The following is a 25,440-nucleotide window of genomic DNA, read 5'->3' on the forward strand; positions in this document are numbered from 1 at the left end:
ACCCTCTCCGTGAGCAAGGGTTTCCTGAGATCCAACCTAAACCTGCCCTGACACAGTTTCAGGCCGTGCCCTCTCGTCCTGTCACTGGTTGCCTGGGAGAAGAGCCCAACCCCCACCTGACTACACCCTCCCTTCAGGCAGTTGTAGAGAGTGATGAAGTACCCCCTGAGTCTCCTCTTCTCCAGGCTAAACACCCCCAGCTCCCTCAGCCTCTCCTCACAGGACTTTTCCTCCAGTCCCTTCTCCAGCCTCGTTGCTTTCCTCTGGACCCGCTCAGTAAAGAAGTATTTCCTTATGTTTAGGTTGAACCTCCTGTTTTCCGGTTTGTGACCATTGCCCCTTGTCCTGTCACTGGGTACCACAGAGAAGAGCCTGGCCGCACCCTCCTGACATCTGCACTCTAGATATTTATCAGCATTAATGAGATCCCCTCTCAGCCTCCTCTTCACCAGGCTAAACAGATCCAGCTCTCAGTTTTCCTCATATGGGAGGTGCTCCAGTCCCCTCATCATCATAGTGCCTCTGTGCTGGACTCTCTTCAATAGCTCCTCGTCCTTCTTGAACTGAGGAGCCCAGAACTGGACGCAGTAATGCAGAGGTAGAGGGAGAGGATGACCTCCCTCCACCTGCTGGCTACACTATTCTTTACGCATCTCAGGATGCCATTGGCCTTCTCAGTCATGAGGGCAAATTGGCAGCTCATGGTCAGCCTGTTGTCCACCAGGACTCCCAAGTCCTTCTCCCCAGAGCTGCTCCCCAACATGTCTGGCCCCAATCTGTATGGATACGTGAGGTTGTTCTTCCTCAGATGTAGTCCTTGGCACTTGCCTTTATTGAATTTCATTAGGTTTCTCCCCATCCAGCTCTCCAGCCTCTCCAGGTCACGCTGTATGGCAGAACAGCCCTCTGGCATGTCAGCCACTCCTCCGAGTTTTATATCATTGACAAGCTTGTCGAGGATATACTCTGTCCCTTTGTCCAGGTCATTGATGAATAAATTTAATAGGGCTGGACCCAGTACCAGCCCCAATACCTTTGCCAGGCAGTCAAACCCAGTGGCTTCACACCTCACAAAAATCATCACTCCACTTCTTTTGCGCTGTCCTGGCCGCAAGGCCCCGGCACCCCCATCCTCTGCACCTTCCGCTATGCCCAGCCTTCAGGAAAAATGTTAAAAAAAAAGGTAAGAGACATTTCACACCTATGACAGAAGGTAACGCTGCAGGCATCTGGTGCTTCCCACCACCCTTCCCTCCTGATGTCCTCACCCGTGATCACTGGTCTCAGCTCCCCCTTTTCTTGTTGTTTCTGTTCAGCCGGCCGCAGCGGCAGAGGCGGGAAGCCCACAGCGAGGCGCACAAGCAAGGCAGGTAAGAGAAACTCTCTGTCTGGGGCTGCTGCTGGCCTGACCGTAACCCATGGCCAGGCTGAGGCAGTGGCAGGGGAAAGGGACACCGTTTGAGCATGACAGTCCTGTTTAGACAGCAGTCATGCCATTGGCAGCGTCCACAAGCCCCAGGGGAAGCCACATTGCCTGATACCCTCACGGAGGTGAGGTGTGACGCCGTGGCTGTCTAAAGCAGCCCCTCGGGCTTTGCTTTCTGCTGCCATGTGGTTTGTGTTGCCCGTGCTGTGTGAGCGGGCTCCTTCCCTCCGAGTAGCCCTCCCGCAGAGCCAAGCCCTGCTCCACGGGCTCTCCATCACACCGGTCGTCATTCCCTCTGCTGCTGCCAGGGAGAAAATACTATTTTGAGCATGGTCAGGCCTCCTCACAGATGTTGAAGGTTTTGCCAGTGACCTGCAAATATCGCTCCCCGACCTCAGCCAGGTGCAAACCTTCCCCAATGCACAATTACAAAGCCACGGATGTGTCACAGGCTGAATTAAACCTAAAGCAGAAGCAGGGGCCACCTTTTAAAATGCCTGAGGGATAATTCTTGACTAGAAGAATTTACTGATGGCGGTAGACAACTCACCAGTCGTAGAGATTATTAAACTGAGGCTGAGCATATTTCTAAGATATGCTGTGGTCCAGATAAAGCTCTGAGTTTGAGAGAGGAGTTGCTGTTAACATCTCTGGTCTCTGTTAGGAGGTTGTAGTATTAGCTTCATGGTACACTTGCCCACAATTCTGTGAGAGGTACAGCACGGTTAAGCAGTCTCATTTAGGAGGAGCTTTATCTCAGGAGTATACTCCCCATCCTATTTTCTTTGAATCTGTATCTGACTTGTCTTGTGTATATCCAGACAAGCGCCTCTCTGAGCAAACCATCTCATCTTTTCTCAAATAGATAACCAGCAACATCTTTCCTCCTGTTTTTGAGCCCCTGTATCACCCGAGTGGCTGGCATGCAGCTGGCTCCGAGGGCAGCAAGGCTCTACCTACGTGATGGAGCAGCCGAGATACTGCTACCACCATCCCAGCCAAAGCACTGGGATGCCCACTAGCATTTTGCACCTTGGATGTGGAGGAGGAGCAGAGCATCCTCTGTCTGACATTTGGTGCAACTCCAACAGCTTCTGGAATGACCCTCCCAGGCTCCTTAATGCTCAGAGACCTCTCAGGTCTTTAATGCTCCTTTTTATCCTTGTTAGAAATCTGGGACGGGAGCTAATCATTTTATCCCAAGTTAGGGGATAGCCTGACTCCTGGCCTGGTTCCCAGCCTGTCTCCATTTTGTTCTTGGGCAACAGCCAGTAGCTTATTTGATATATTATTTCCCTAATTCCTGGCCTAACTCGCCATCATAACTTAATAGCAGAAATGCCTCCCCTCTGTTTTCATTTCCCCAGTTATGCACAATGCCCTCCGGCCCACGCTTTCATATTATTGTCTCCAAACTGTGCTACAAGCAGAGATAATTTTACAGAGACAAAAAGTCACCAAACAAATGTTTTCTCAGTGCCAGAATTATCACAGGTGCCTAAGCTGTATGTTGAAGGCAGGAATCATCTTTTTTTAATGACACTCTGCCAACTACTACAAACAATCGCATGGTTAAGGTCTAAAGGTCTAAGGGGTAATGGAGTGAAGTGGGTGTGTATTTCTCAGAGGTGCTGCTCAGGGTTCATAGCTCTGCTTCTCTCTTCTTGGTAGCCCAATCCTAAAACGAAGCCCTGACATCACCAAATCTCCCCTGACAAAGTCAGAGCAGCTGCTGCGAATAGATGATCATGACTTCAGCATGAGACCGGGTTTTGGAGGTATGAAACATGCGCATTTGTCAATTGTCCTATTTTAAACCATCAGTTCTTTTTATTGTAACACATACACAGGTGAACAAGAAGACTGACAAGCAGAGACTATTCTATATCTAATTTTTGTTATTTTGTGTTGTGAATCCATAACATGCTTGAGGAAATAGGAGTGCAGCAAAATAGCCTCCTTCCTTCGACGAGAAAATAGCATGGTCAAAGACATGGAAATGTGATTACAGGCAATACAATATTCCTGGTATTCAGTGACTTTTTTTTCCAAAAAAACACCCAATCTGAAAATCCACCTTTATTCCCGGATAATGGGAAAACTCTAAGATTTCGTCTTACTATGTCTATATGTGTGCATGATCAAGTCACGTATCATGCTTACTGACCTGGACATTTAATTTATAACCCAAAAGAAAATATTCTGGCTGTCATGTCTTAGTGCTTGCTCACAGTTTTGTGCCTGTGCACTAAAGCAACCTAAGCTTTCAGGGGAATGGATGAAGGAGAACACGTTTTCTTTCAGCCCATCGGATTAGAGAATATTGTAATTTATCTACCCTTTCTGGCTGACAGATGGTCATTCAAATCCAGGATACCATTATATACTCTGATGGAAGAAGATTTTATTGCTAAATGCTCAATATACCAAATACCAGCATGTTCAATTAATTTAAAAAGGTTTCAGTTTCATAGCATTCCACTAATGTGAGCATTATTTGTCTTGACAGATCTCCTGTACTTTAATTGCCAGCAGTATACGAGTGGCTAGTCAAAGCCTGGAGGAAGGAAAAAAGATCGAAATCCATATTACATGGGGTCATAGTCTGATTCTTCCCCTCGGGAGCCCCAGGCTCAGTGGCACATGCCTCTGTCCTGCCATACATCCTCTCCCGTCACCCTGTCTTTTACTCAGCTGAGCACTGAGTGATGTGAAAGCCAAACGTGCAGAGTAGCTGCTAAAGATGTTATTAGCCTGAAAGTGAAGCAGAATTCATGGAAAAATTCAGAGTAACTCTTCTGCATTCCCTTAGCTATGCTGTCACAGCTCTCCATGTGAACAGATGCTCTGCGAGGCACACGTCTTGCAACCCCTAGACCGGAGTGCCAGAGCTAAAAGCAATTAAAATTGCTAAAAGCAATGAAAACCGCTTTTAAGGGTCTTGCAACCCCTAGACAGGAGTGCCAGAGCTAAAAGCAATTACAATTGCTAAAAGCAATGAAAACCGCTTTTAAGTTTTGAAGGGATGCATGTAGGATGACGTAATATAGAGGTCAGCCTCAGTGCTGATTTTGATTGTTACTAGGAGGTTTCGCTTATGAATTCCAATTGCTTCTACTTCCAGTTGGTTTACTGTCATTTCCATTTGAGATTGAGCATCTATTTTTATCTCTAAAATGCAAAAGCCAGAGGATTACTTTGTCTCACCAGGTTTATACTTTGCCAACTTTTAATTTATTTTTTTTTTCCCCCAGGCCCTGCAATTCCTGTTGGAGTGGATGTCCAAGTTGAAAGTCTGGACAGCATTTCTGAGGTGGACATGGTAAGAGTCACAGAACGACAAGGGTCAGATAGAACCTTTGGAGACCATCTAGCCCAAACTCCTGCTGAGAGCAGGACTGGCTAGAGCAGGCTGTCTGGGTTTGTGTCTATGAGGTTTGAATACCCCAGGGGTGAACACTCCGCAACCTCTGGGATGCAGATTCAGCTTTGATCTGAATCCGCTGAAAATTACTTCTCTTGATCTCACGCTACCATTTCATCTCCCTTGAAGCAGAAGAAAGAAATCTGACAATTTCTTTTCTCTAGATCAAAATGATACAACAGTGCCAAGAGTTAGGCCAAAGGATTTGGGGTTTTACATTTTCTGAAGAAGTAATAACACCATTAAAAGCTCTGAGGGACCAACTAACCTGTTAATTGTAAGGCACTTTGATATAATACAGACACAGCCTCGCTTTGGCCCCATTCTGAGGTGGCCAAGGGCAAGCTAGCCCCCAGTCAGAAGTCATGTAGCCATCGTGAGAGCAGCACTGGCTCAGGCTGGTATGTTCTGCTTCCGAACAGATGCAGGCAGGACGTGCTTGGAGGAGTCAAGTTTCTCTAGAACTTGCCTTTGGCGTGTTAGCAGTTGTATCATCCCTGGTGTGTGCTGAGTATCAGCATAATGATCTGTTGGTCCTTCTTCTATCTTCACACTGATTTCAGGGGCACACCGGACTAGTGCTGGTGCTCTGTGCAGTCTAAATTCCTTACTGAGACTCTGTCCTTCATTTCCTTCTTTCCATACGATTAGTAATGTGAAAATTGTCAGTTTTCAAATGCTCTCGAAGTAGTTCAGATTTTGGTCTTAATGATTTTTGCTGGAGGGGCTTTTTTCATCACAAAATGCTGCTGTAAGTAAGGTATGATTTCTGCAGGACATTTTCCATAGGAAGATTTTACACGCGTATGTGACAAGTAAACAACAGCCTGTGCAGGAGAGCAGGAACACAGAATGGGAACGGGAGGTGGCCCTGCACGTACATTGCAAGACCTACACCAATTTTATTCACCCTTGCAAAACCCAGAGCTTATCAAACATCAGAGCCCCTCAGAAGCTCAGCCTCTTCTTTGGAAGTGAAAAAATCCCATCAAATCTCAATGCAGGATACTTTTCAAAATGTTTTGCTCTTTCAGCTTGTGTATCAAAGAGCTCTGAAGCTTTCATGGAAAGTCCCAACTTCTTTGTGCTCCTAATTAACAGCCAAAGGTTAAAGAGCCTGTGCCCAGCCTCCTCCCATGTCTAAGCCAGGACCATGGCTGTGTGGCAGCACAGCTGGTGTTTGACAGCCACCCAGGTGATATGCTGGGCTCCAATCACTGCAGCCATTTCAGCATTTGAGCAGTCTGGCATACCTGCAGTCAACTGGCCACTTGCTAGGTACGGCACGGTTGCAATGCTGAGGCACATCAGAGTGCACATTCTGCCCACCCCTCCAGTTGTCAGCCCTGTCTCGTCTGCTCTCTGGTCTTTGCACCCTGACCACCAGCAATGGAGTGTCTGAACTTTTGCCTCTCCTGGGATGGTCCCAGACCTTCTGGTTGAGGAGAAAGCTTGTGAAGGTCTCAACATAAGAAGGACATGAACCTGTTGGAGCAGCTCCAGAGGAGGGCTACAAGAATGATCAAAGGGCTGGAGCACCTCTCCTGCGAGGACAGGCTGAGAGAGTTGGGGTTGTTCAGCCTGGAGAAGAGAAGGGAGGCTTTATAGTGGCCTTCCAGTGCCTTAAGGGGGCTACAGGAAAGATGAGGAGGGACTGTTTGCAAGGGAATGTAGTGACAGGATGAGGATCTAGTTTTAAACTAGAGCAGGGTGGATTTAGACTGAATATAAGGAAGAAGTTTTTTTACAATGGGAGTGGTGAGGCACTGGCACAGGTTGCCCAGGGAGGTGGTGGCTGCCCCGTCTCTGGAGACATTCAAGGTCAGGCTTCATGGGTCTCTGAGCAACCTGATTTAGTTAAAGATGTCCCTGCTCACTGCAGAGGACTTGGACTAGACCTTTGAAGGTCCCTTCCTGTTATCCAGCAATAGGACATGTGGGAATGGTTCAAATCTGCACTGGGAGATGTTTACACTGGACGTTAGGAAGAATTTCTTTACCTAGAGGGTGGTCAACACTGAAATAGGCTTCTTAGAGAGGTGGCCAATGCCCCAAGCCTGTCAGTGTTTCAGAGGTGTTTGGACAATGCCCTTAATAACATGGTTTAACTTAGCCACCTCTGAAGTGGTCAGGCAGTTGGACTAGACAATCATTGTGGATCCCTTCCAACCAAAATGATTTGATTCGATTCTATTCTATTCTATTCTATTCTATTCTATTCTATTCTATTCTATTCTATTCTATTCTATTCTATTCTATTCTATTCTATTCTACTCTGTTCTGTTCAGTTCCATTCCAATTCACTGTATGATTCTATAAGGTGGCTAGAGAGCCTCTGAAAATCTTTGGAACTTGAAAGCAAATGAAAAGAACTTAACATCGAGGATTTTAAGGTAAAAAAAAAAACCACAAAACAAACAAACAACCCCTCACCTTTTAAAGTGGGCATTATGGTTTTGAACAATTTCTCCTGATTTTTGAATACTGCCACTTTTCCTTGTGTAATGTCGTGCTGCAACATCCAGCAACATGGAACAAAACCTGTATGGTCCTGGGTAAAAAAAAAACAACTCGGGGTCAATTTTGGCGGTTTTTAAAATAATGACAGAGAAGACTCTATACTGTCAGAATCAATTCTTTTTAACTTATGCAGCTTTATAGAAAAAGGCCACAGTGCTTTGCAAGATCATTGCTTTATTTTTAAATGAAGTGGCATTGGTGACAGAGACATTCACTCTGCACTAAATTTAACCTCGAGGAGTTAGATATATCAATTTTTCCTTTTTTCCTCCTACTTTCTGACTACTTAAAAAAAAGTGGTAAAATAATAGAGGGTGTTGTAAAACTTCATTATGAGTCACAGTTCAGACTATTTAATAGTAAAAAAAGACTTATGGGCCACTGACTCTGAAGTCAACAGAACTTTTGCAGGATGTGTAGGGCAGCCGTTTTATCTGGAGAAAAACAGATTATTACTTAGGATTGGAAATTCATTTACAAACATAATGGGAGAGCTAATAGTGTCTCTGAGAAATGGACCAAAAGAAGAAGGAGATATTACATAGACGTTGCTTGGAGGATTTTTCAGATGATGCTTTCTAAAATATTGTGGTTCCCAGATTAATACTAACTAGTATTAATAAATCTTTCTTAATGAAAGCTGACAATATATGATTTTTCCACAGTGACTATAAATGTGATTTTGTGCAAAAATGTGAAGCACTGACTTCTCGCTGAAGAACAAACGTCTGTCAATTTATTATGGACACATTAACCCAGAGGAGCAAATGTAAAAGGTTTCCCAAGAATGGTCATCTTTAAATTTGTATACAGAGAAATGATGTTAAAGAACAATGTAGAATGGATCAAATGAACAAGATAAAATTTCATGGTCAGCCACTTTGGGAGCTTCAGCTGGCTGTAATACAAAGCTTTTCCAAGAATTTTATCGGCCTCTAGTATAATAGCACAGGCTGCCACTAACTAATCATTTCTACTGAAAAATGCCTGCAGAAACACTCATATTTCAAAATGCCTGGAAAGTGTTGTAGAAAGAAAAAAAATCACATGCCAATTAATTTCAGAAAAACCCGTCCCAAAACCATCCAGACGCCAATGCAGACGGGTCCATCTTAGACGCTTCTCTCGGTTTATCAGCAATATATTTTGCTACACTCAAAGATACCGTGCTTATAAACACTTATATGTGAGCTTATCTTCGGATATGTGAGTGCTTCCTTCGAAATAAGGAAAAAAGCATACAAAGTGTATGTGCCTCTGGCATCTGAACTCCAAACACCGCAGAGCTCAAAGAGAAGGAGCATGCTTCAGATCGTAGAGTATGATATGTGAGGAGAAAGAGCAAAATAACCCAAACCGTTTTGGTCAAATACTGAGTCAAGAAGGTTTCAGTGGCCATGCTGGAGGAAGAGCAGCCCACTCTTCCAGCCGCCAGGGAGAGAGCAATTACCAGAGCAGTGCAGAGGGCAGCCGCAGCAGCAACTGCTTCTTTGCTGTTGGCTTCAGAAATACAGCATCCTGTGGTTGAGGGTTTAAGTGGTTGGCAGCACTCTCCACCTACTGCTGCCTCGGCATGTCTGCCTTTTGGTCCCAGTGAGTAGCTTGCAGACACCAAAATGCAACATTTGTATTTCAAAGGTGGACTTGCCACCTGGATGGCCTCTGATTTCTGAGCCCTATAAGTCTGTCTGACCAGAGGAATAAATAAGCTGCAGCTGATCATGGCCCCTGCAGCTCAGGGAGTGGATGTGCTTTCAGGAATAGTGCTTTACAGCTTGTTGTTTGTCCCAGAGAGGAGAAATCATTGCTATGCCAATAAGGGGTAATTTGTGACACAAGCCTGTTTGTTGCAGGATTTCACCATGACGCTTTATCTGAGGCACTACTGGAAAGATGAGAGGCTGTCCTTCCCCAGCACCAACAACCAAAGCATGACCTTTGATGGCAGGCTGGTGAAGAAGATCTGGGTCCCCGACATGTTCTTCGTCCACTCCAAGCGTTCCTTCATCCATGATACCACCACAGACAATGTCATGCTGCGGGTCCAGCCAGATGGGAAGGTACTTTATAGCCTCAGGTAAAGCTGCATTTGATCAATGCGAGCTGTTAGTGGAGTGAGAGAGAAAGCAGTTTAATTGATTCCTGTATCGTCTTTGTGCATGGCTTCATACTAAAAAATACATTAAAAAGAATGAATATGCTGGCCATCCACTGGCATCTGAGTCCCTGTGCAAGTCCATCAAGTGCCTGCTGCAGGAAGGCAACTCCTGTGCCAACGTTGCTGGTTCCACCCGTGTCCCTTCGGCCGGCGTGTGTGGTTTGTCCCTGCTCCTGCTGTCAGGAAGCTGTGGCCAGTCATGGCAGTCCCTCGAGGCAGCTCGCTGGGGACCAGTGGGCTGCAGGCCCTGTGGGGCACTGCTGAACAGCCCAGGCACAATTTAAGGAAAAGGACAATGACTGATAATAAACAGAAGGCCAGGGCGGCTATAGTTATCCGCTTCATTATACAACAAAGTCTCTGGGCCTAGCAAAATGCACAATTTCTATTTTTACAGGTAATAATCAAGAAATATAAATCATAGCAAGTGTAAATTTAGCTTTATGATAAGCAATAAAAAAGAACACCCTTCGGCACATGAAGTGACAAGCTTCAGAGCAAGGGTACAGAGATCCTGGTGACTCGTGTACAGCTAGAGCAACTCAGACACTTGACTTTTGCTCTCCCTGCTTTTTATTCACATTTCATGAGTAAAATGAGTGAAATGTGCAAAAGCTCTTTGAGGGTGACCTTTTGAGTAAACTTTATTTTGTCGTCTAATTTGAGGGGTGATCTCAGTCCTGGCTTTCTTCCTTGTTTTCCAGCCGGTCAATCAGCTTTGAGAGGGACATTGCTGACCTGAACATTGTTAAACCAGGATTCTTTTCTTTTTAATAAGTAACATTTTGATACTTGGAGACATTAAGTGAGCAGCACCTCCCAGTCTCCAGAAGAAACCTAAACTGGTGCTTCTGTTTTTCTTGGCTCCAGCTCCATCCAGTTAGAAGACAAGCATTGCCAAATGACCCATAAAAACTTACTAGAGAGGAAATTGCTGCACAGTGTTATGATGCAAGAATTTTGACATCACCTCTACAGCAATGAAATAACAAAATACATGACAAAAAAAGCATCAGATGATAGGTGACGTATTCTGAAGGACACAAAAGCAGAAAAATCTGACTGACAGGAGGTCAGTATCATCAGGATGCACAGATTTAACTAATTATAAGATTGCAGAATACATTTCTTGGGAAGAGTGTGGTGGTCTTTAACGGCATGTTAGACAGTGATCTTAGGAGTGGCAAAAGTAGAACTGAGCCTGCCAAGAGGTGAGGAGATCAGCTTTTCAGCCTGCCAAGATGTTTTACAATTCTATTAAAGGAAGGTAAGCAAAGCAATTCTTGATGCCAGTCCCCTGTGGTGTATCAGTTTGACAAGAATTTTCTTGTTCTCTTATATCTTTAACGTACTGTTCATTAGAATTCACAGCCTGAGCAGTGTCTACCTTCTCATTATTAAGGCTTTTTTTTCATTTTCTTTCATTTCAGACAAGGTTCAGGTGTTTCTTTGCAAAGTTTGCTCAGGTCCTTAGTACAGTAAAAAAAAGGACAGTAAAGTGACATAATGTTCAGTTGTAGCACACATGGCCTATATACTTTTTCATTTAGCTGCATACTAGTCATTTGTGTTGCAAGCATTTATGGTTGTCTAAAGAAGATAGCAACAGAAGCATATCAAACCATTCAGATCCTGTCACATGCAGACTTGTGCTTAAAAAATTGTCCCATACAAAATGGCAGTGAACATCTTGAAGAGCAAACGGACAGAGTCTCATTGTTTTATTCAGTGGTAACTGCAGGTTGGGGTGCTTTGTGAATGCTGGGGAAGTAAGAGTGTTGGTGTTCCCCTAAGAGGAAAGGGGTCATTACTGCTTGCCTGCCTTTGCTTGTAGATGATATTTTTCCTTGGTCTTCGTCTTTTTAATGTCCTTCACCAGAATTTGCCTTCTCTTGTCTTGGAAACCGCTGTAGACCTTGCTGTCACCTTAACAACACATCCGAGCCAAGCCCTTTCACAGAGACTAAATGCATATAGGAAAGTAACATCAGTGGGGACCCGCACATGCAGAAGGACTACTCACATAAGCGACTGCAGTGTTTTTATCATTATGTAACAGACGTCTGTCTACCATTAGCCCTGCTATAATTCATTAATTCTTTTGCCATTGTGATTTATACTTATATTTTCCTTTACTTCCCTGTAAGTTCAAGCCAGCTGAGTTAAGATTCATGGGTACTTCCAGCGCAAATACAGAATTATGCTGTTAAACCTAAACGATTCTATAACCACACCATGACAAGACTAGAGCTTTTGATCAACGGGGCAGTGCGTTTCAGTGGTTTTTGTCACACACCAGCCCTAACTCAAGGCACTGCTTGTGCCCTCTGGTGGCTGATCCTCGGGTTCTCCTTGAGCAGCTGGAAATTCACGGTGTGTGCAGGAACCTCCATCCCTCGTGGCATTAGGATGGCTTTGATAAATGGAAATTATTTTATTGTACAAAGCACAGAGCTCCACAAATAGTCCAAGAGGAAGAAGTGCCCTCTCCTCCCTTTTCCCATTTTCTTCTCCAATATTGCTGTCATCTAGTAGCAATTTCTAATGGCCTAAATTTCTAGTCATCTCTTCTAAAACTAGTTTGCTGAGAAGAAGAAATGGCTTTAACTAAAGTGGAATGGCTTTAGATGAATGGAAGGTATTTATTTTCAGTGGACTGTTACTGGCTCTGTAGGTACTTAATGAAAAAACAAACTCACAGCTTTACTACTTTTCAGTCACACAAGAAAGATTTTAAAGGTGTGGTTCTTTTTATTCCTAGAGTTACAGTAACAGCAATGTGCAACATGGATTTTAGTCGCTTTCCCCTGGACACACAGACATGTTCCCTGGAGATCGAAAGCTGTAAGTAAAGCAGAGGTGTAGGGGAGCCAAGGGCTGCACCCCATGGGCACCAAAACTGTATTTAATGATACTAATAATTATACTGATGATTAAACTGCTGCTTTGTTCATGGAAGCTCTAACCAAAGCCGGCAGGCTTCCACACTAAGAAAAACTTCCTGCCCATGTTTTTTCACTAGAATGAGATGGTGCTTGCAATGATCCAGTGTTTTTAAAAAGCAGATTCTCTTGCCAATGTCCCTAAAAGTCAACCAGGCTGTCACACTGCCATCCTGTCCCCAGAGGACCTGGGCCACTTGCCTGCAGGTCAGCAGTCTCCAGCAGCACCTGCTTGCCCAAGTGTCCTCAAACACCTAAGCCCTTCATGCGCACCATCTGCTCATCTGTAGTGTAGAAACTATGATGGGGAAGTGACATTAATCACCTTTCTCTTATATTTCTTATACCTATTTGAGATAAACCCATCTTATACCCACATGTAGATCCTTTATCCCAAGTATGATGCACATATGAATTGGCTAGATTTCATATAGTAATATTTTAAAATTTTAGCTTTTTATGATTTTTTTCTTCTCATTTTTAAGCTTGTCATAAAAAATTATAATCTTAATTCTAAAACATTTTTTTCTTCCTGTCCGGGGAAGAGCTACTACTAAACCCATCCGAAAGATTAACATTACTATATTCCCACATGTATTAAACAAACCAAGACCTGTAATGTTCCTGTGTACATTGCAGGCAGAAAGCTTACCCAGGAGATTTTACTCCTGCATACCTCAGACCACTGATAGATTGTTCCTTCTAAGTCTTCTTTCCTTGCTTCTGATTTTAAGATGTTTATAAGGTTTTAAGTTTCTCAACTTCTGATGCAGTGGGTTACCTGACACACAGTGTGTGTGTGCAAAATTATGATTAGAGAAACAGAAGCATTTACAAAATGTACCAGGCATCAGGCCTGAGAGCTGTGACAATGAGCTTGTCCACTCCTTGCCACAGCCATACCCACCACCAGCATGGCTCTCAGCTACGTGGTGATATTTGGCCTTTTGGCCCATTTGGGACCTCACAGGTAGCCTGGAAAGTGTGTGGGTGCACCCTGGGCTGTGGGTGTGACAGCAGTTGACTCCATGCACCGAGGTTTGCTCTGCTCCCCTAGATGCCTACACTGAAGATGACCTCATGCTCTACTGGAAGAATGGGAATGATTCCCTAAAAACGGATGAAAGGATATCACTGTCTCAGTTCCTGATCCAGGAGTTTCACACCACCACGAAGCTCGCCTTTTACAGCAGCACAGGTGGGTACCACAGGGCCTCCCAGAGAGTGGGCTGGGCATAGAAGGGGTGCAAACTGTCCCCCTTGACCTTGGCCATGGAGGATTGTCCACTGCAGGGTCTCACTGTGGCCCTTGACAAGGCTGCTGTCCCTGCCACTCCATCTTGATGGTTATGTAGTCTGGAAAGACAATCCCTCTTCAGGATCACACCAGCCTGAATTAAACCCTCTCAGTGCACAGGTTATATTATCTTCTCCGGAAGATATGGTCCTTAGAGACGCTATGACTTTGATGGTTGATTCAGTAAGAGTTTTTTGTGCAAACTGCAATGATCCGTGGTCATTAACTCTGCTTTTCTCCTGATGCAACCTCACCGTATCCCAAAGCAGTTTGATGTTGGTGTGACTTCTCTTTTTCCATCTCTCTGTTATACAGGCTGGTACAATCGCCTCTATATAAACTTTACTTTACGCCGACACATCTTCTTCTTCTTGCTTCAAACCTACTTCCCGGCTACCCTCATGGTCATGTTGTCCTGGGTGTCTTTCTGGATCGATCGCCGAGCAGTTCCCGCAAGAGTCCCATTAGGTAAAAACAATCTTGTACTCAGCAGACTTAAGAGACAATTGCTGCAATCGCAGTCTTGACCATCGAGATGAAATCCTCTGTGCTATGCACCGCCCCTGCATTGCCCTGTGGCACGGAAATCAGCTGTGCTGTAAGCGTCTCCCATGCAGGAGACTGGCACAAACTCTCCACCTGCCCAGTGGTGCCAAGCGAATTGCTTTCCTTGCTTGCAAAAGCATGCACAAACCAAGAGATGAAATGTTCCTCTCTACTTTTATTGGTGTTAACAGAAACTGGGCACACATAGAACTAAAGGATCAGCATCCTTCAGAGGCTTTGGTGATCAAGAAGATGAAAGTCTGCATTAGCAGCCCTGGCAAAATTTCAGTTTATTGAGTTTTGCTAGAGGAGGGAGAGTGGAGGTCACACAGTCAGCTGACTTATGCTGGTCAACTTGTTAAATGAATTTACAGTACAATGTGAGGAATTCAGCTTCCCCATTTGCAATGTCTTTCAGACAGATGAAGACATATGTCAGAGGAGTCACCATGGGAGCAGAGCTATGATACAAACATAAATCTTCCTCTAAAGCAGATGCTTTGCCCATAGCAAAGTGCTATTTGTGTATTTACAGACCTCGAGCACAAGCTTGCTTCCACTTATTCCCAGCAACACACTTCAGGATTTCATTTACTGTCAGAATCACATTCCTTGGTGGAGAGGATATACAGAGACATAACAGAGATGGCAATGGGGCAGTTATCCGTGTCTGTGTTTAAAAGCAGCTTCCACTGCCTTGAGATATCATTAAAAGGAGCACGGGCTTGGGCCATGGCTTTCTGGAAGATAAGGCACTGCCTTTAGCAATACTTTTTAGCACCTAGATACTCCTGTGAATTCATTCCTTTGTGCTTATGCACATAATTTCAGCTTTCAAAGTGATCATTAATGTGACATAAAAGCCTCTGAAATAAGAAGGGCACAGAGAGCCTCCCTCAGAGTCAGGATAACACCTGGGGTGTTGTCTGCAGGGGCTCCTGCCCTTGCTGATGTGCTCGTTGTGCTTGCCATTGGTGTAACCTGGGGCAGCAGTGCCCCACTAATGGGGTCCCATTAGTTTCTGCTCTTGCTCCAGGGAAGGCACAGACCAGGTGTGAGAGTTGGCTTGTGATTTCCGTGACTTCTCACAAAGCAGGAATTCCCGGGAGCAAATGGGAAACACAGGCCTAGAGAAATTGGTGGGAGCAGCAGCAGATGGGCTTTGCTTGTGCCCATGCTGCAGAGGAGTTGAACTAGAAGCTGAGATATTTAGAATCACAGAGTCACAGAAAATCTCCAGTGGGAAGGGACCCATAAGCATCATCGAGTCCAACTCAATGTGCTTGTATCCATCCAGGGACTGTCTAAAGCCTGGAGATGGGGTGCAGCCAGCTTGGGGTCAAAGCACTGCAGCCCAGCCACGGGGTGTGAGGGTGGTGGTGTGGTGAGGAATCAGTCTAGCAACACCCTGAGACCAAATTAGAGCTGTTTTCAACAAGAGACAGGAAAACCCCAGTTAGAAATCAGGGCTGCCTGGACCCTCCTCAGGCAGAGAAACCCGTCGCACAAATCATAGAATCATAGAGCAGTTTCATTTGGAAGAGACCTTCAAGATCACGGAGTCCAACCTTTGTCCTAGCCCTGTCAACCCCACTAAACCATGTCTCTCAGCACAACACCTACCCGTGTCTTAAACACCTCCAGGGATGGCAACGCAACCACCTCCCTGGGCAGCCTGTTCCAATGCCTGACAACCCTTTCAGTAAAGAAATTCTTCCTAATATCCAACCTGAACCTGCCCTGGCACAACTTGAGGCCATTTCCTCTTGTCTTATCTCTCACCACTAGAGAGAACAGACCATCTCCTGCCTTGCTACAATCTCCTTTCAGGCATTTGTAGAGAGCAATAATGTGCCCCCTCAGTCTTCTCCAGGCTAAACAGCCCCAGATTCATCAGCTGTTCCTTGTATAACGTGTGCTCCAAATCCTTTACTAGCTTGGTAGTCACCAAGTAGCAATCCTGCAAGATAAATTCAGATGTCAGGAAATTCTAATGGCAGCTGTATTTGTAATGAAGTCTGGTTTGAAAGTGTCTCACAGTCTCTCTGCTGGTGTATTCCCAGGGATAACCACCGTGCTGACCATGTCCACGATCATCACTGGGGTGAACGCCTCCATGCCTCGCGTGTCCTACATCAAGGCAGTGGACATTTACCTGTGGGTCAGTTTTGTATTTGTCTTCCTCTCGGTACTGGAATACGCAGCAGTGAATTATCTGACTACGGTACAAGAGCGGAAGGAGAGGAAACTGCGGGACAAGGTGAGGTTTCCTATCTCCGATGAAGCTTTGTGCCCCTGGGAAAGGGTATGGCAAACACCTGGAAGTGTTCAAAAGTTTACAGTTACAGTGTGTGCTGCCCTCAGCTGACTGGGGAGAATGCAGTGTGTGCAAAAAGACACCAGCAGTGAGGCATTCCGGCTGATAAAGATCCGCTACCGACAACTCACACCCAAGTTCACTCCTTTTTCTTGAGGGTCTGAGGATGATGACTCCCTCTACGTATAGTCCTCCGCTGCCTTTATAAACGGGATAGATTTCCCTCTTCCGCTTTTTTAAAACTAAATTATAAATGCCCCAAATTTTAGCCTAAGCTGTATTCTTCAAACAGGGCAAGCCTCATACATTGATCCTTGTGGTTTCTCTCTTCCCTCTTCTCTGATTCTCTCAGCCTCCAGGCATAGGTCCAACCTTTGTTTACACCCCGATAGACATGCTTAAGCCAAATGAGCTTTCCCACAGAGAGCCTCACTCTCTCCCTAACTGCGCCCTGCCTTGCAGAGGTGAAAATGGGGAAGGAGGAATCTGCTGCCCAGCTCCATCCTCTCGTGTCCCAGCTGCCTGAACTCCCCAGCCTTGTCCCCTCCTCTGATTTTGTGAAGAGCAAAGGGATGTCTCTTTTGGCTTGGACACAAAACCACTCTGCGCTCATTTCACAGAACCATAGAATGACAGAATGTCAGGGGTTGGAAGGGACCTCTAGAGATCACCTAGTCCAGTGCCGCTGCCAGAGCAGGATCCCCTAGGGCAGCCACACAGGAACGCATCCAGGCGGGTTCTGAAAGTCTCCAGAGAAGGAGACTCCACAACCTCCCTGGGCAGCCTGTGCCAGTTCTCCGTCACCCTCAAAGTAAAGAAATTTCTCCTCATGTTGAGGTGGAACTTCCTATGTTCTAACTTAAACCCTTGTCCACAGCTTCCCTGTGCGTGCAGCCTACCTCAGCCTCGGCCCATGATGGTGGACGGCACATACAACGACGGGGACGTGAATGAACTGGGGCACTACATGTCCGAGAATGGGGACAAACAGGACCGAATGATGGTGCAGCTGGCGCTGGGGTCAGAGAGGGCCTCTGGCAGGAGGAAAAACCAGAGATACGTTAGCATGCGGATCGACACTCATGCCATCGACAAGTACTCCAGGATAATATTCCCTGGCGCGTACATTCTATTTAATTTGATATACTGGTCAATTTTTTCATAAATACGATTAACTTCTGTAGTCACAGAGCATCGTGACACTAAACAAAAGTACAGTCTCATAGGCCAACAGAAAGAAAATGGAGAATTGTTTTAATTGGAAGGAAGATTGATTTTTTTTTCCAGGATTAGACGCAACTCATCTGTGGCATAAATAATTGTGCAAGTTTCACGTCTCAGTAAAACAGAGGATATACAATCTAAAATTTTATACTTATTTAAAGATGTGCTATGTTCCTTCTTGTGCCTCACAGGCCACTGTAAACTATTTTAACAAGTGACTATAATTGCCAGTTGCTTGTATATGGTGCATCCTCCATGTTGTGCCCCTGAAATCCTAATACTCTAAGCACCTGAGTGCACACATACATCTCTCAAACGAGGACACGTTCAGTACCAATAACATGTTCAGTATCAATAAATACAACAATATGCAAACACTCATGTGTTTGCAGGATGAGGTCAGAAACAGTCATTACAAACAGAAAATATCGAGTGCCGGGAAACACTTTGGCAACATTATTGACAGCCTGAGCTTGCTTTCACCGCTTAATGCATGCTGCCCTAGCGGTTCTGCACTGACACGTCCACCTGGGAATACTTTCAGACTTGTGCTTTGTCTTGATCATATGTAAAACAAAGACATCTTTCCAAGCTGTTCTATTTTTTTCTTTTTAAATACGGCTTGCAACTTACATTCACTAAGGAACAACCAAAAGCCAGACTTTTGCAATGCTAACCAAATCCTCTGGAAACACTGGAACTCTCCTTGGACCTGCTTATTTGGGTCAGTGGGAGTTTTGCACTGGAGTTTCATGGGAGAGGTAACAGGTTTCTCTACAAAGTGATCCAGTGAAGACAATTGGGTGTCTGCAGAAAGAGCAAACTCCTCCAGGAGAAGCCTCTTTTCTCTGAGCTTGCCTGGGCACTGCTGGTCTGCTCAGCTTGAGAACCTGTTGCAGCCTACAAAGCCACCAGTAACTGTGCTCTGCTTCCAGGGAAAGCCCAGCTCCTCTGGTTGTAGTAAAAGCATAATAGGAAGGTGCTCAACAGCTGACAAAGCAGTAGGAAGGACTTTGTATTCGAGTGGCTAAAAATACAATGCCAAAAACTTTTGAATGAATACAGAGGAGCTTCTAGCATGAGACAGTAGCTCCTTTCCAGACCCAGGTGCAACCAAGAAACTCTACTTTCATGCTGCATCCATCCCCTCCCTCTGGCACCCCGGGGCCCACCGTGTCCTTGGAGCAGGCTTGGCACCTTCCAGGGCAGGAGCAAGGAGCCACAGCTGGAGCTGGGGGCACTCAGCAGTGACTTAACTCCCAACCCTCCACTACAGTTTCTGCAGAGCAGCCAGTCAGCACAAACGCTCCACATGGAAAAGGCAAAATCTGAAATGCAGAAGTAATAAAACATGTACAGGAAAACACGAATAGGCTGAACAGAGTCAGGGGCCTTTACAGCAGCAGGAACATCAAAGGCGTCTCAGAAAGCGCGGTCATTCAGTCGGTCTGCTGCCGCACCTCCTGCACCCCTCCCCAAAGCTAACAAAGGGTTTGGATTAACAGGACTTTAAACGCACGGTTTTGCACACAATTCACTATTCTCCGCACAGCAGATGCCGTTGTCTGTTACAGGTGTAGCTCCTCTGCGAATTAGACCAAAGCAGTTGTGGGTCCAAAAAAGGAAAGCGAATCTTCTTACACGGAATCCCCCCCGGAATGACTGATGTGTCTGTCGCTCCACCATCAGGCCCGTGACACAGACATTGCAGTTGTTTGAACACTGCTGGTTGTTGCGTTAATTTCCTTTGTAAATAAATGTCACGTCAACGTTCTCAGCATTTCTCACAACTGCTAAAATCATGAATTGCAAAATTACCTACGCTCACCCTACAGTTACAGCCTACACTCCATAGGTAAGGCAACAAAATCACAGAAGCTAAAAATGATGCGCCCACCCAAGAGATAGTTTTAGTACTCATTTCTACATAGCTTTTTTTCTTCCATATACACATACTGTCTTAGCTTCATTTTATCAAGTTCCCTACATGTCACATTACTCTCCAGATGTTTTTTTTTTCAAGAGATTAAAAAAAAAATACCTGTTTTCCTAAACCATGAACATTTCAGTCAAAGGTAAAAAGGTTGCTCTGGTAAAAGCAGATGGGAGGCTGGCCACCAGGCTGGGCTACCCTACCTTACTCCTTATTCTGACAACACCTTTCCCCCAAAATAGCTCCAAGATATCTTGGGCACTACTTGCACAGGAATGTATTTAAATTCTCAGTATTGTAAGAACCCATTTATTTCAACAGTATGAACAGGAGTGCCAGATTTTACAGTAAGGTTTCCAACTTCATAAGAAGCGTAACGGTATGTAGTTTGCTGCAGTACTGAACATTCCTTTACAGAGGTATTAATCTCATACTGCATACAATATCTAGCATCTGACCAGGATATTAAGGGAGAATTTGAAGATACAAATGGGAGCTGGACTTTTGAATTCCCTGGCTTTCAGTGGGAGACTGGTTACTAACTTCTGATGTGATTTTCAAAGTTTCCCTTCCAGCACATCTGCCTAAACAGATTCCCTAATCGCCATGTTTGGATTTACATTGTTAATTTACTTATGTTTTATTTGGGAAACTGTAGTGCCTTTTCATTCTTATATAAATATGTATATAGATGTATTCTATAAGTACAGGATATGTCATGTACAGCCAGCATTTGCTATCAACAACTGTACTCATTAAACATTTTCACACACAGTTTTTTGGCTTATAACCTTCCAGTGTATGTTTTTTGTAGCGGATCATTAACATTGTTTTGTTTGTTGTTTATTTCTAGAAAGTCAGAATCACAATAAAACTTCTCATTTGTACAGCACTGTGTCTTGTCCACCGTCAAAAGAATGATCTCCATGACTTTATATGTGTATGGAAGACCTGTTTGCTCAGCACCTGACCCAGTCAAACACCAAATGTCCTTAAATTCTGTGAAGCTGGTAGGGCTGGAAAGCCCTGGGATTTCACATGCAGAGCTCTGTAGAGACCTGCAGACAAACTCAAAATCACCAGCTTTCCACCCTAGACTGCATCATTACAGTCCTCCTTCTTCTTGCTTGGGGCGATACTTTGGAATATCGTTTAGATGAATTTCTGGGAAGTTAACCCGAAGCCCAGCCTAGGATGATGCTGTTTTTTAGAAGGTGAAATGCATTGGCAGGTCTGTGTGGATTATGGGCAGACACAAGTGCTGCCTGCCAGTGTCTGTAGATTAAGAGCTTTGGTGACTGAAGCCTTTAAGGCTGCTACTAATTACTGACAGGGTGCAGCAGCAGGGAGGGAAGCTTCAGTCAGCAACAGACAGAATAGTGAGAAAGCATGAAGAAAAATCAGCTGATCTCTCAAAATTGTAGGGTATGAAGTGTATTCCAAGTCTCCAGAAACCAAAACTACATCTAAACAGGAGAAATAAGGACAACTACAACTCCTGACAATTTTCATAACAACGGTTTAAAGAGCTCTTAAATCAGACTCGAGCACTAACTCTGCTGAACATGTGGTACTTTTGTGCTTTATCCTTCGATATGGTCTTGAGAAGCTGAGAGATGAGTCATTTTCACATGTGCCAGTTATTTTTGAGACTCAATAGCTAAAAAGGTAACTTTGTACAGGTACTCTAGAGCAATCATAAATGTGAACATTGCCTAAATGTTAGGACTATCTACAACCTGGTGAACTTCCTTCTTTCCGAGGGCTGACGCTTTTGGCTTCTCACTCTGTTTTTACATAGGGCATTCAGATGCAGTTGCAGCCAAAAATAAATCCCTGATGAGTTTGTCAGATACTTTTGACTTCCATTAGTGCCTAAAAGAATCTAAACCAGCAGCAATCTTACCCAGTTTTGGCTTGGTGGAGAGTTGAGGTAAGAAATCTTAAGAGGGATGCACTTTTACTCCCCAAAAACAACAAAACATGGGTGCCAGCAGCAGGCAACCAGACAGGCTGGTGGACAAAAGCTCTGTGGAGGGTTGCTCATTTCAGGACCAGGAAATAGTAAACCTTAGGGAAAAAACCCAACAGGTAATCATGTAGAGACTATTTTTATTTTGAAATTATTTAATCCTAAAACATGTTGCTGTAAATAAAAATCTGCTTTAAAGAGTATTGTTAGCAAGTCTTGTTCTCTGTGACTGCGATGTGATCGGTTACAGAGCACATGGACAATGGGAACAAAATGATTACAGAAACAGGATTCACAAGAACCTAGAGCTGCTTCCCATTTACTGTTTGAAGAAAGGCAGCTGGACCCTTCTACACCAGTGAAATTAACTCAGAAGGGTCTCTGCCAAATCCTTTCATGAGAAGTCCACTGCATTTCGTGGGTTTTGTTCTGCTTTAAACCTGAAATATCTGTTACTCAAGTTCTAGGACATAAATAAGGAAATGCTATAGCTTGGTATGCTGGCAGAAGCTTTAAATGCTTCACAAAGTCTGGACATAATCACCTCATCCTTAAAGAGTTGTGATTTGCTGTTCAGAGTAATACCAGCAATTATAGTTTGTTCCAACATATTTCGATTCATTGCTAAAGTACTATTCTTGACAAATACTACAATATTCTTAAATTACGAACAGCTTGGGAAGACTGCATTTAGGTAGCTTAGAATAACATGCAGATATTTCCATATCCATGTGATTTATGAGCACAAATTACTGAAAATCGAAGTTTTATTCCCACAGGAAATAAATTCGTCTCCTATAGAGTATCACTGTGATACTAAAATCCTAATGTTAAATTCCAACCTGCTTTCATTCTGGACTTCATGAATGAACTTCGAGACAAATCGGAATTAACTTGCCCGAGGAAGCTGAAAAGTCTCTATCCTTGGAGGCTGCCAGCATTCAGCAAGTGAAGCCAAGCTCACTGATCTGGTGTTGGTGATAATCCCAGTTCAAGCTGGAGGCTGGTTTAGCCCAATAGAGATCCTCCAGAGAGCCCTCCCAAACACCATTCCTACTGTTCTATGAATTCTAATACATTTTAAGAGAAAAAACAGCCCTAAGATTATAAAGACTATCATTAAATATCGTATTTGAAAAGCACCAACTCTCACAAAAAGACTGTGCACTATGGCAGACCAAAATGGAAAGCTTAAAACACTCTCATTATTATGTAATCATACCAAACCAAGAGGGGCAAAATAATCAAAGAGCTTAAAACACTCTCATTCTTACATAATCATACTAAACTAGAGGAAAAAAAAATTAAACATGCTATTCAAAGTCATGCAGCATTCCAATATTAATCAAAGGACAAGAAAAATCATTCACAAGAAAAATCAGCCACAGGTAAATTGATTTATTGATATAAACTCATCTTTAATCAGTACTTCAATTTCACTTTAATTCCAGCAATGATTACAGCAAAATTATGACATGCTTTTAGTGCAGAAAAGTTTATTAAATAATCTGGGACATGATGTAGCCAACAGCTGACTAACCTGGACATAGAGAACTTGGAAGGCTGTAACACACACCCGCATGTGAGAAACAAAACGCTACCGCGTGTATTGCTGTCACCAGGATCTCAGCGCTCCATTTTAATAAGAGCAAAGCAAGAAGTTCAGCAGTTCGTGCAGGAGGAAATAAAAAGCCACACATGCTAAGGAAAACATAAACTAGCTAGTTAACCTCGTAGAACTTCATGAGGTGTAATCCGTGTCCAAGAAATGGCAAGGCAGAGTTCAAATTAAACATTAAGGAGAAAAGATCCACTGACAAACCTTGGACCATATTTCAGTCGGATTTAGTAACCAACGTGCCATTCTGGACATACCCACAGCTCAGAGTCCAACCTTCACCTGTTTCATGCATTCGTCTGTAAAAACTGACTGCTAGCGAAAGCAAGGATACCGGTGTCAGTGAGCACCACCTTGTAACCTGGAATACTTACAGTCATGCTCAACTCTTGAAATAACTGGCTTGTAATGCAAAATAAACCCCTTTAATTTTGAAACAGAAACAGATAAGCAGTTACTTCCTTTTTTTCCAAAGACACTGAGCATTTAATATATTAACAGACACTCTGTGCCCTATTACTACAAGAACCCAGGCCGATTATCAGAAAGTCTAAAAGCTGTGAAATTATGTTGTCTACACTGCCTATGTGATACACCGAACAGGACCCAGCCCAGTCACACTTTCTCCCTTTTAAAAAGGGAAAGTCTCATCAGAATTCTTCATGAGCATCAGGAGGTCTGTGTTTAAGAGGGCTCAGAAATGCAGAGGAAGTGTACAGTTAAACCAAGGTAAGGAAACTGCGGGGTTTGGGTTTGTTTTGTTTTTTTTTCAAAAAGTCACCTGATTAGAATTCTAGACTTTAGCATTTAGAGACTGCTACTGCTAAAGAAAAGGCTTCAGAAATTATTTTGGGTATTGTGACTTTCTGAGGAATACAATTTTCCTGACTTCTCAACTTACTATAATACCTACACTTTGGAAAACGTTAACCAGTAAGCTGCTTTTTCATTCAGTCTGTCAACTTAGCAATTCATATATAAACAAAAGATTATTTCCTCCTATATGTATTCACATGATCCTTTTAATAAGTAAATTACAAAAAATTAATTCCTAAAATGTGTGGCCACACAGAACACCACCGAGATAAATTTGCAACATTAATGTCTCTGGGAAGCAACATAACAAGGATTAAACAGACAAACCCCACAACAGACAGAGAGGACAACTGGCAGGACCTAACCGATCTGCTGCTTACGATATGGGAACAAATGGGTTTGAGAAGTCAGTTATGGAACACTCAATCCTCAGTGCAAGCTTCTCAGAGCTTACTACAAGGGTTTGCACACAACCAGTTTAAGGTTCCCTTCATTGATTGCTTCATGGTAACATGCTTGCATCTTTGTGAAACAGATTTCCACTTGTCTAGCTAAATTTATGCACGTTCTTCAGATCAGCTAAGCTGGTGCAACACCTTGTGTGGACACCTGCATTGCCTTAGAGTAGAACTTCAGAAAGGTGCACATGAACATCCCCACAGTATTTCAAATGTGTTAAAGAAATAAACATTTAGCTGCTTTCCAGTTTTTTCATCAATGACTGCTCCACACCACCTCCAAAATTTATTAGGAGGAAGGTCAATGCATTTCATCACAACCTTTACAGTCTGCATTTCCACACAAACAGTTCTTCTCCACTGCTAGAAGTTACGTTGTCAAAACCAGACACGCTTCCAAACATACCCCCTTCTCACCGGTGAAACAAGCTCGGGTTTTAAGCCTTTATCTCGTCCCAAGAAAATGCGACTGGCCAGAAAGAAATGCCTCCTAGATCAGATTCAGTCTGTGATGACCTCGTGAACAGTGTTTATTTTAGAACAAAAATTTCCATGTAACTGCTGTTATTTCCCCATGAGAAACACTACTTTAGCAATACATAGAACATCACTGACAAGGGATCTAAACATTGTCATTTATTTGACACTGCAACTTAAAGATAACATATTTGAGATGTCTCTCTGAAATTCATCACCGTATTGAATACTACAGCTAGATGAAATTGCACATTTTTGAAAGCAACGATACTATTTGCTTCTCCTAAAGTCCAAAAAAAAAAAAGTAATCAG

General features: G+C 43.8%; 1 protein-coding gene across 2 annotated transcripts in view; it reads left to right on the forward strand.

Moving 5' to 3' along the window:
• The window catches only part of GABRR1 (gamma-aminobutyric acid (GABA) A receptor, rho 1), a 33,303-nt gene extending 15,508 nt beyond the window's left edge, over positions 1-17,795 (forward strand). Inside the window, exons 2-10 of one of the 2 annotated variants that reach the window (XM_009870933.1) lie at positions 1,317-1,370; positions 3,098-3,204; positions 4,681-4,748; positions 9,224-9,447; positions 12,290-12,372; positions 13,528-13,668; positions 14,083-14,235; positions 16,377-16,573; positions 17,508-17,795. In XM_009870933.1, the coding sequence (XP_009869235.1) occupies positions 1,317-1,370; positions 3,098-3,204; positions 4,681-4,748; positions 9,224-9,447; positions 12,290-12,372; positions 13,528-13,668; positions 14,083-14,235; positions 16,377-16,573; positions 17,508-17,795 (1,315 nt within the window). The remainder of the gene's footprint in view (positions 1-1,316; positions 1,371-3,097; positions 3,205-4,680; positions 4,749-9,223; positions 9,448-12,289; positions 12,373-13,527; positions 13,669-14,082; positions 14,236-16,376; positions 16,574-17,507) is intronic. The other variant, XM_009870934.1, reaches the window with a different exon arrangement.
• The last annotated feature ends 7,645 nt before the right edge of the window (positions 17,796-25,440 follow it).

This window comes from Apaloderma vittatum, unplaced genomic scaffold (assembly GCF_000703405.1).
Source record: "Apaloderma vittatum isolate BGI_N311 unplaced genomic scaffold, ASM70340v1 scaffold15536, whole genome shotgun sequence".
Taxonomy (NCBI): domain Eukaryota; kingdom Metazoa; phylum Chordata; class Aves; order Trogoniformes; family Trogonidae; genus Apaloderma; species Apaloderma vittatum.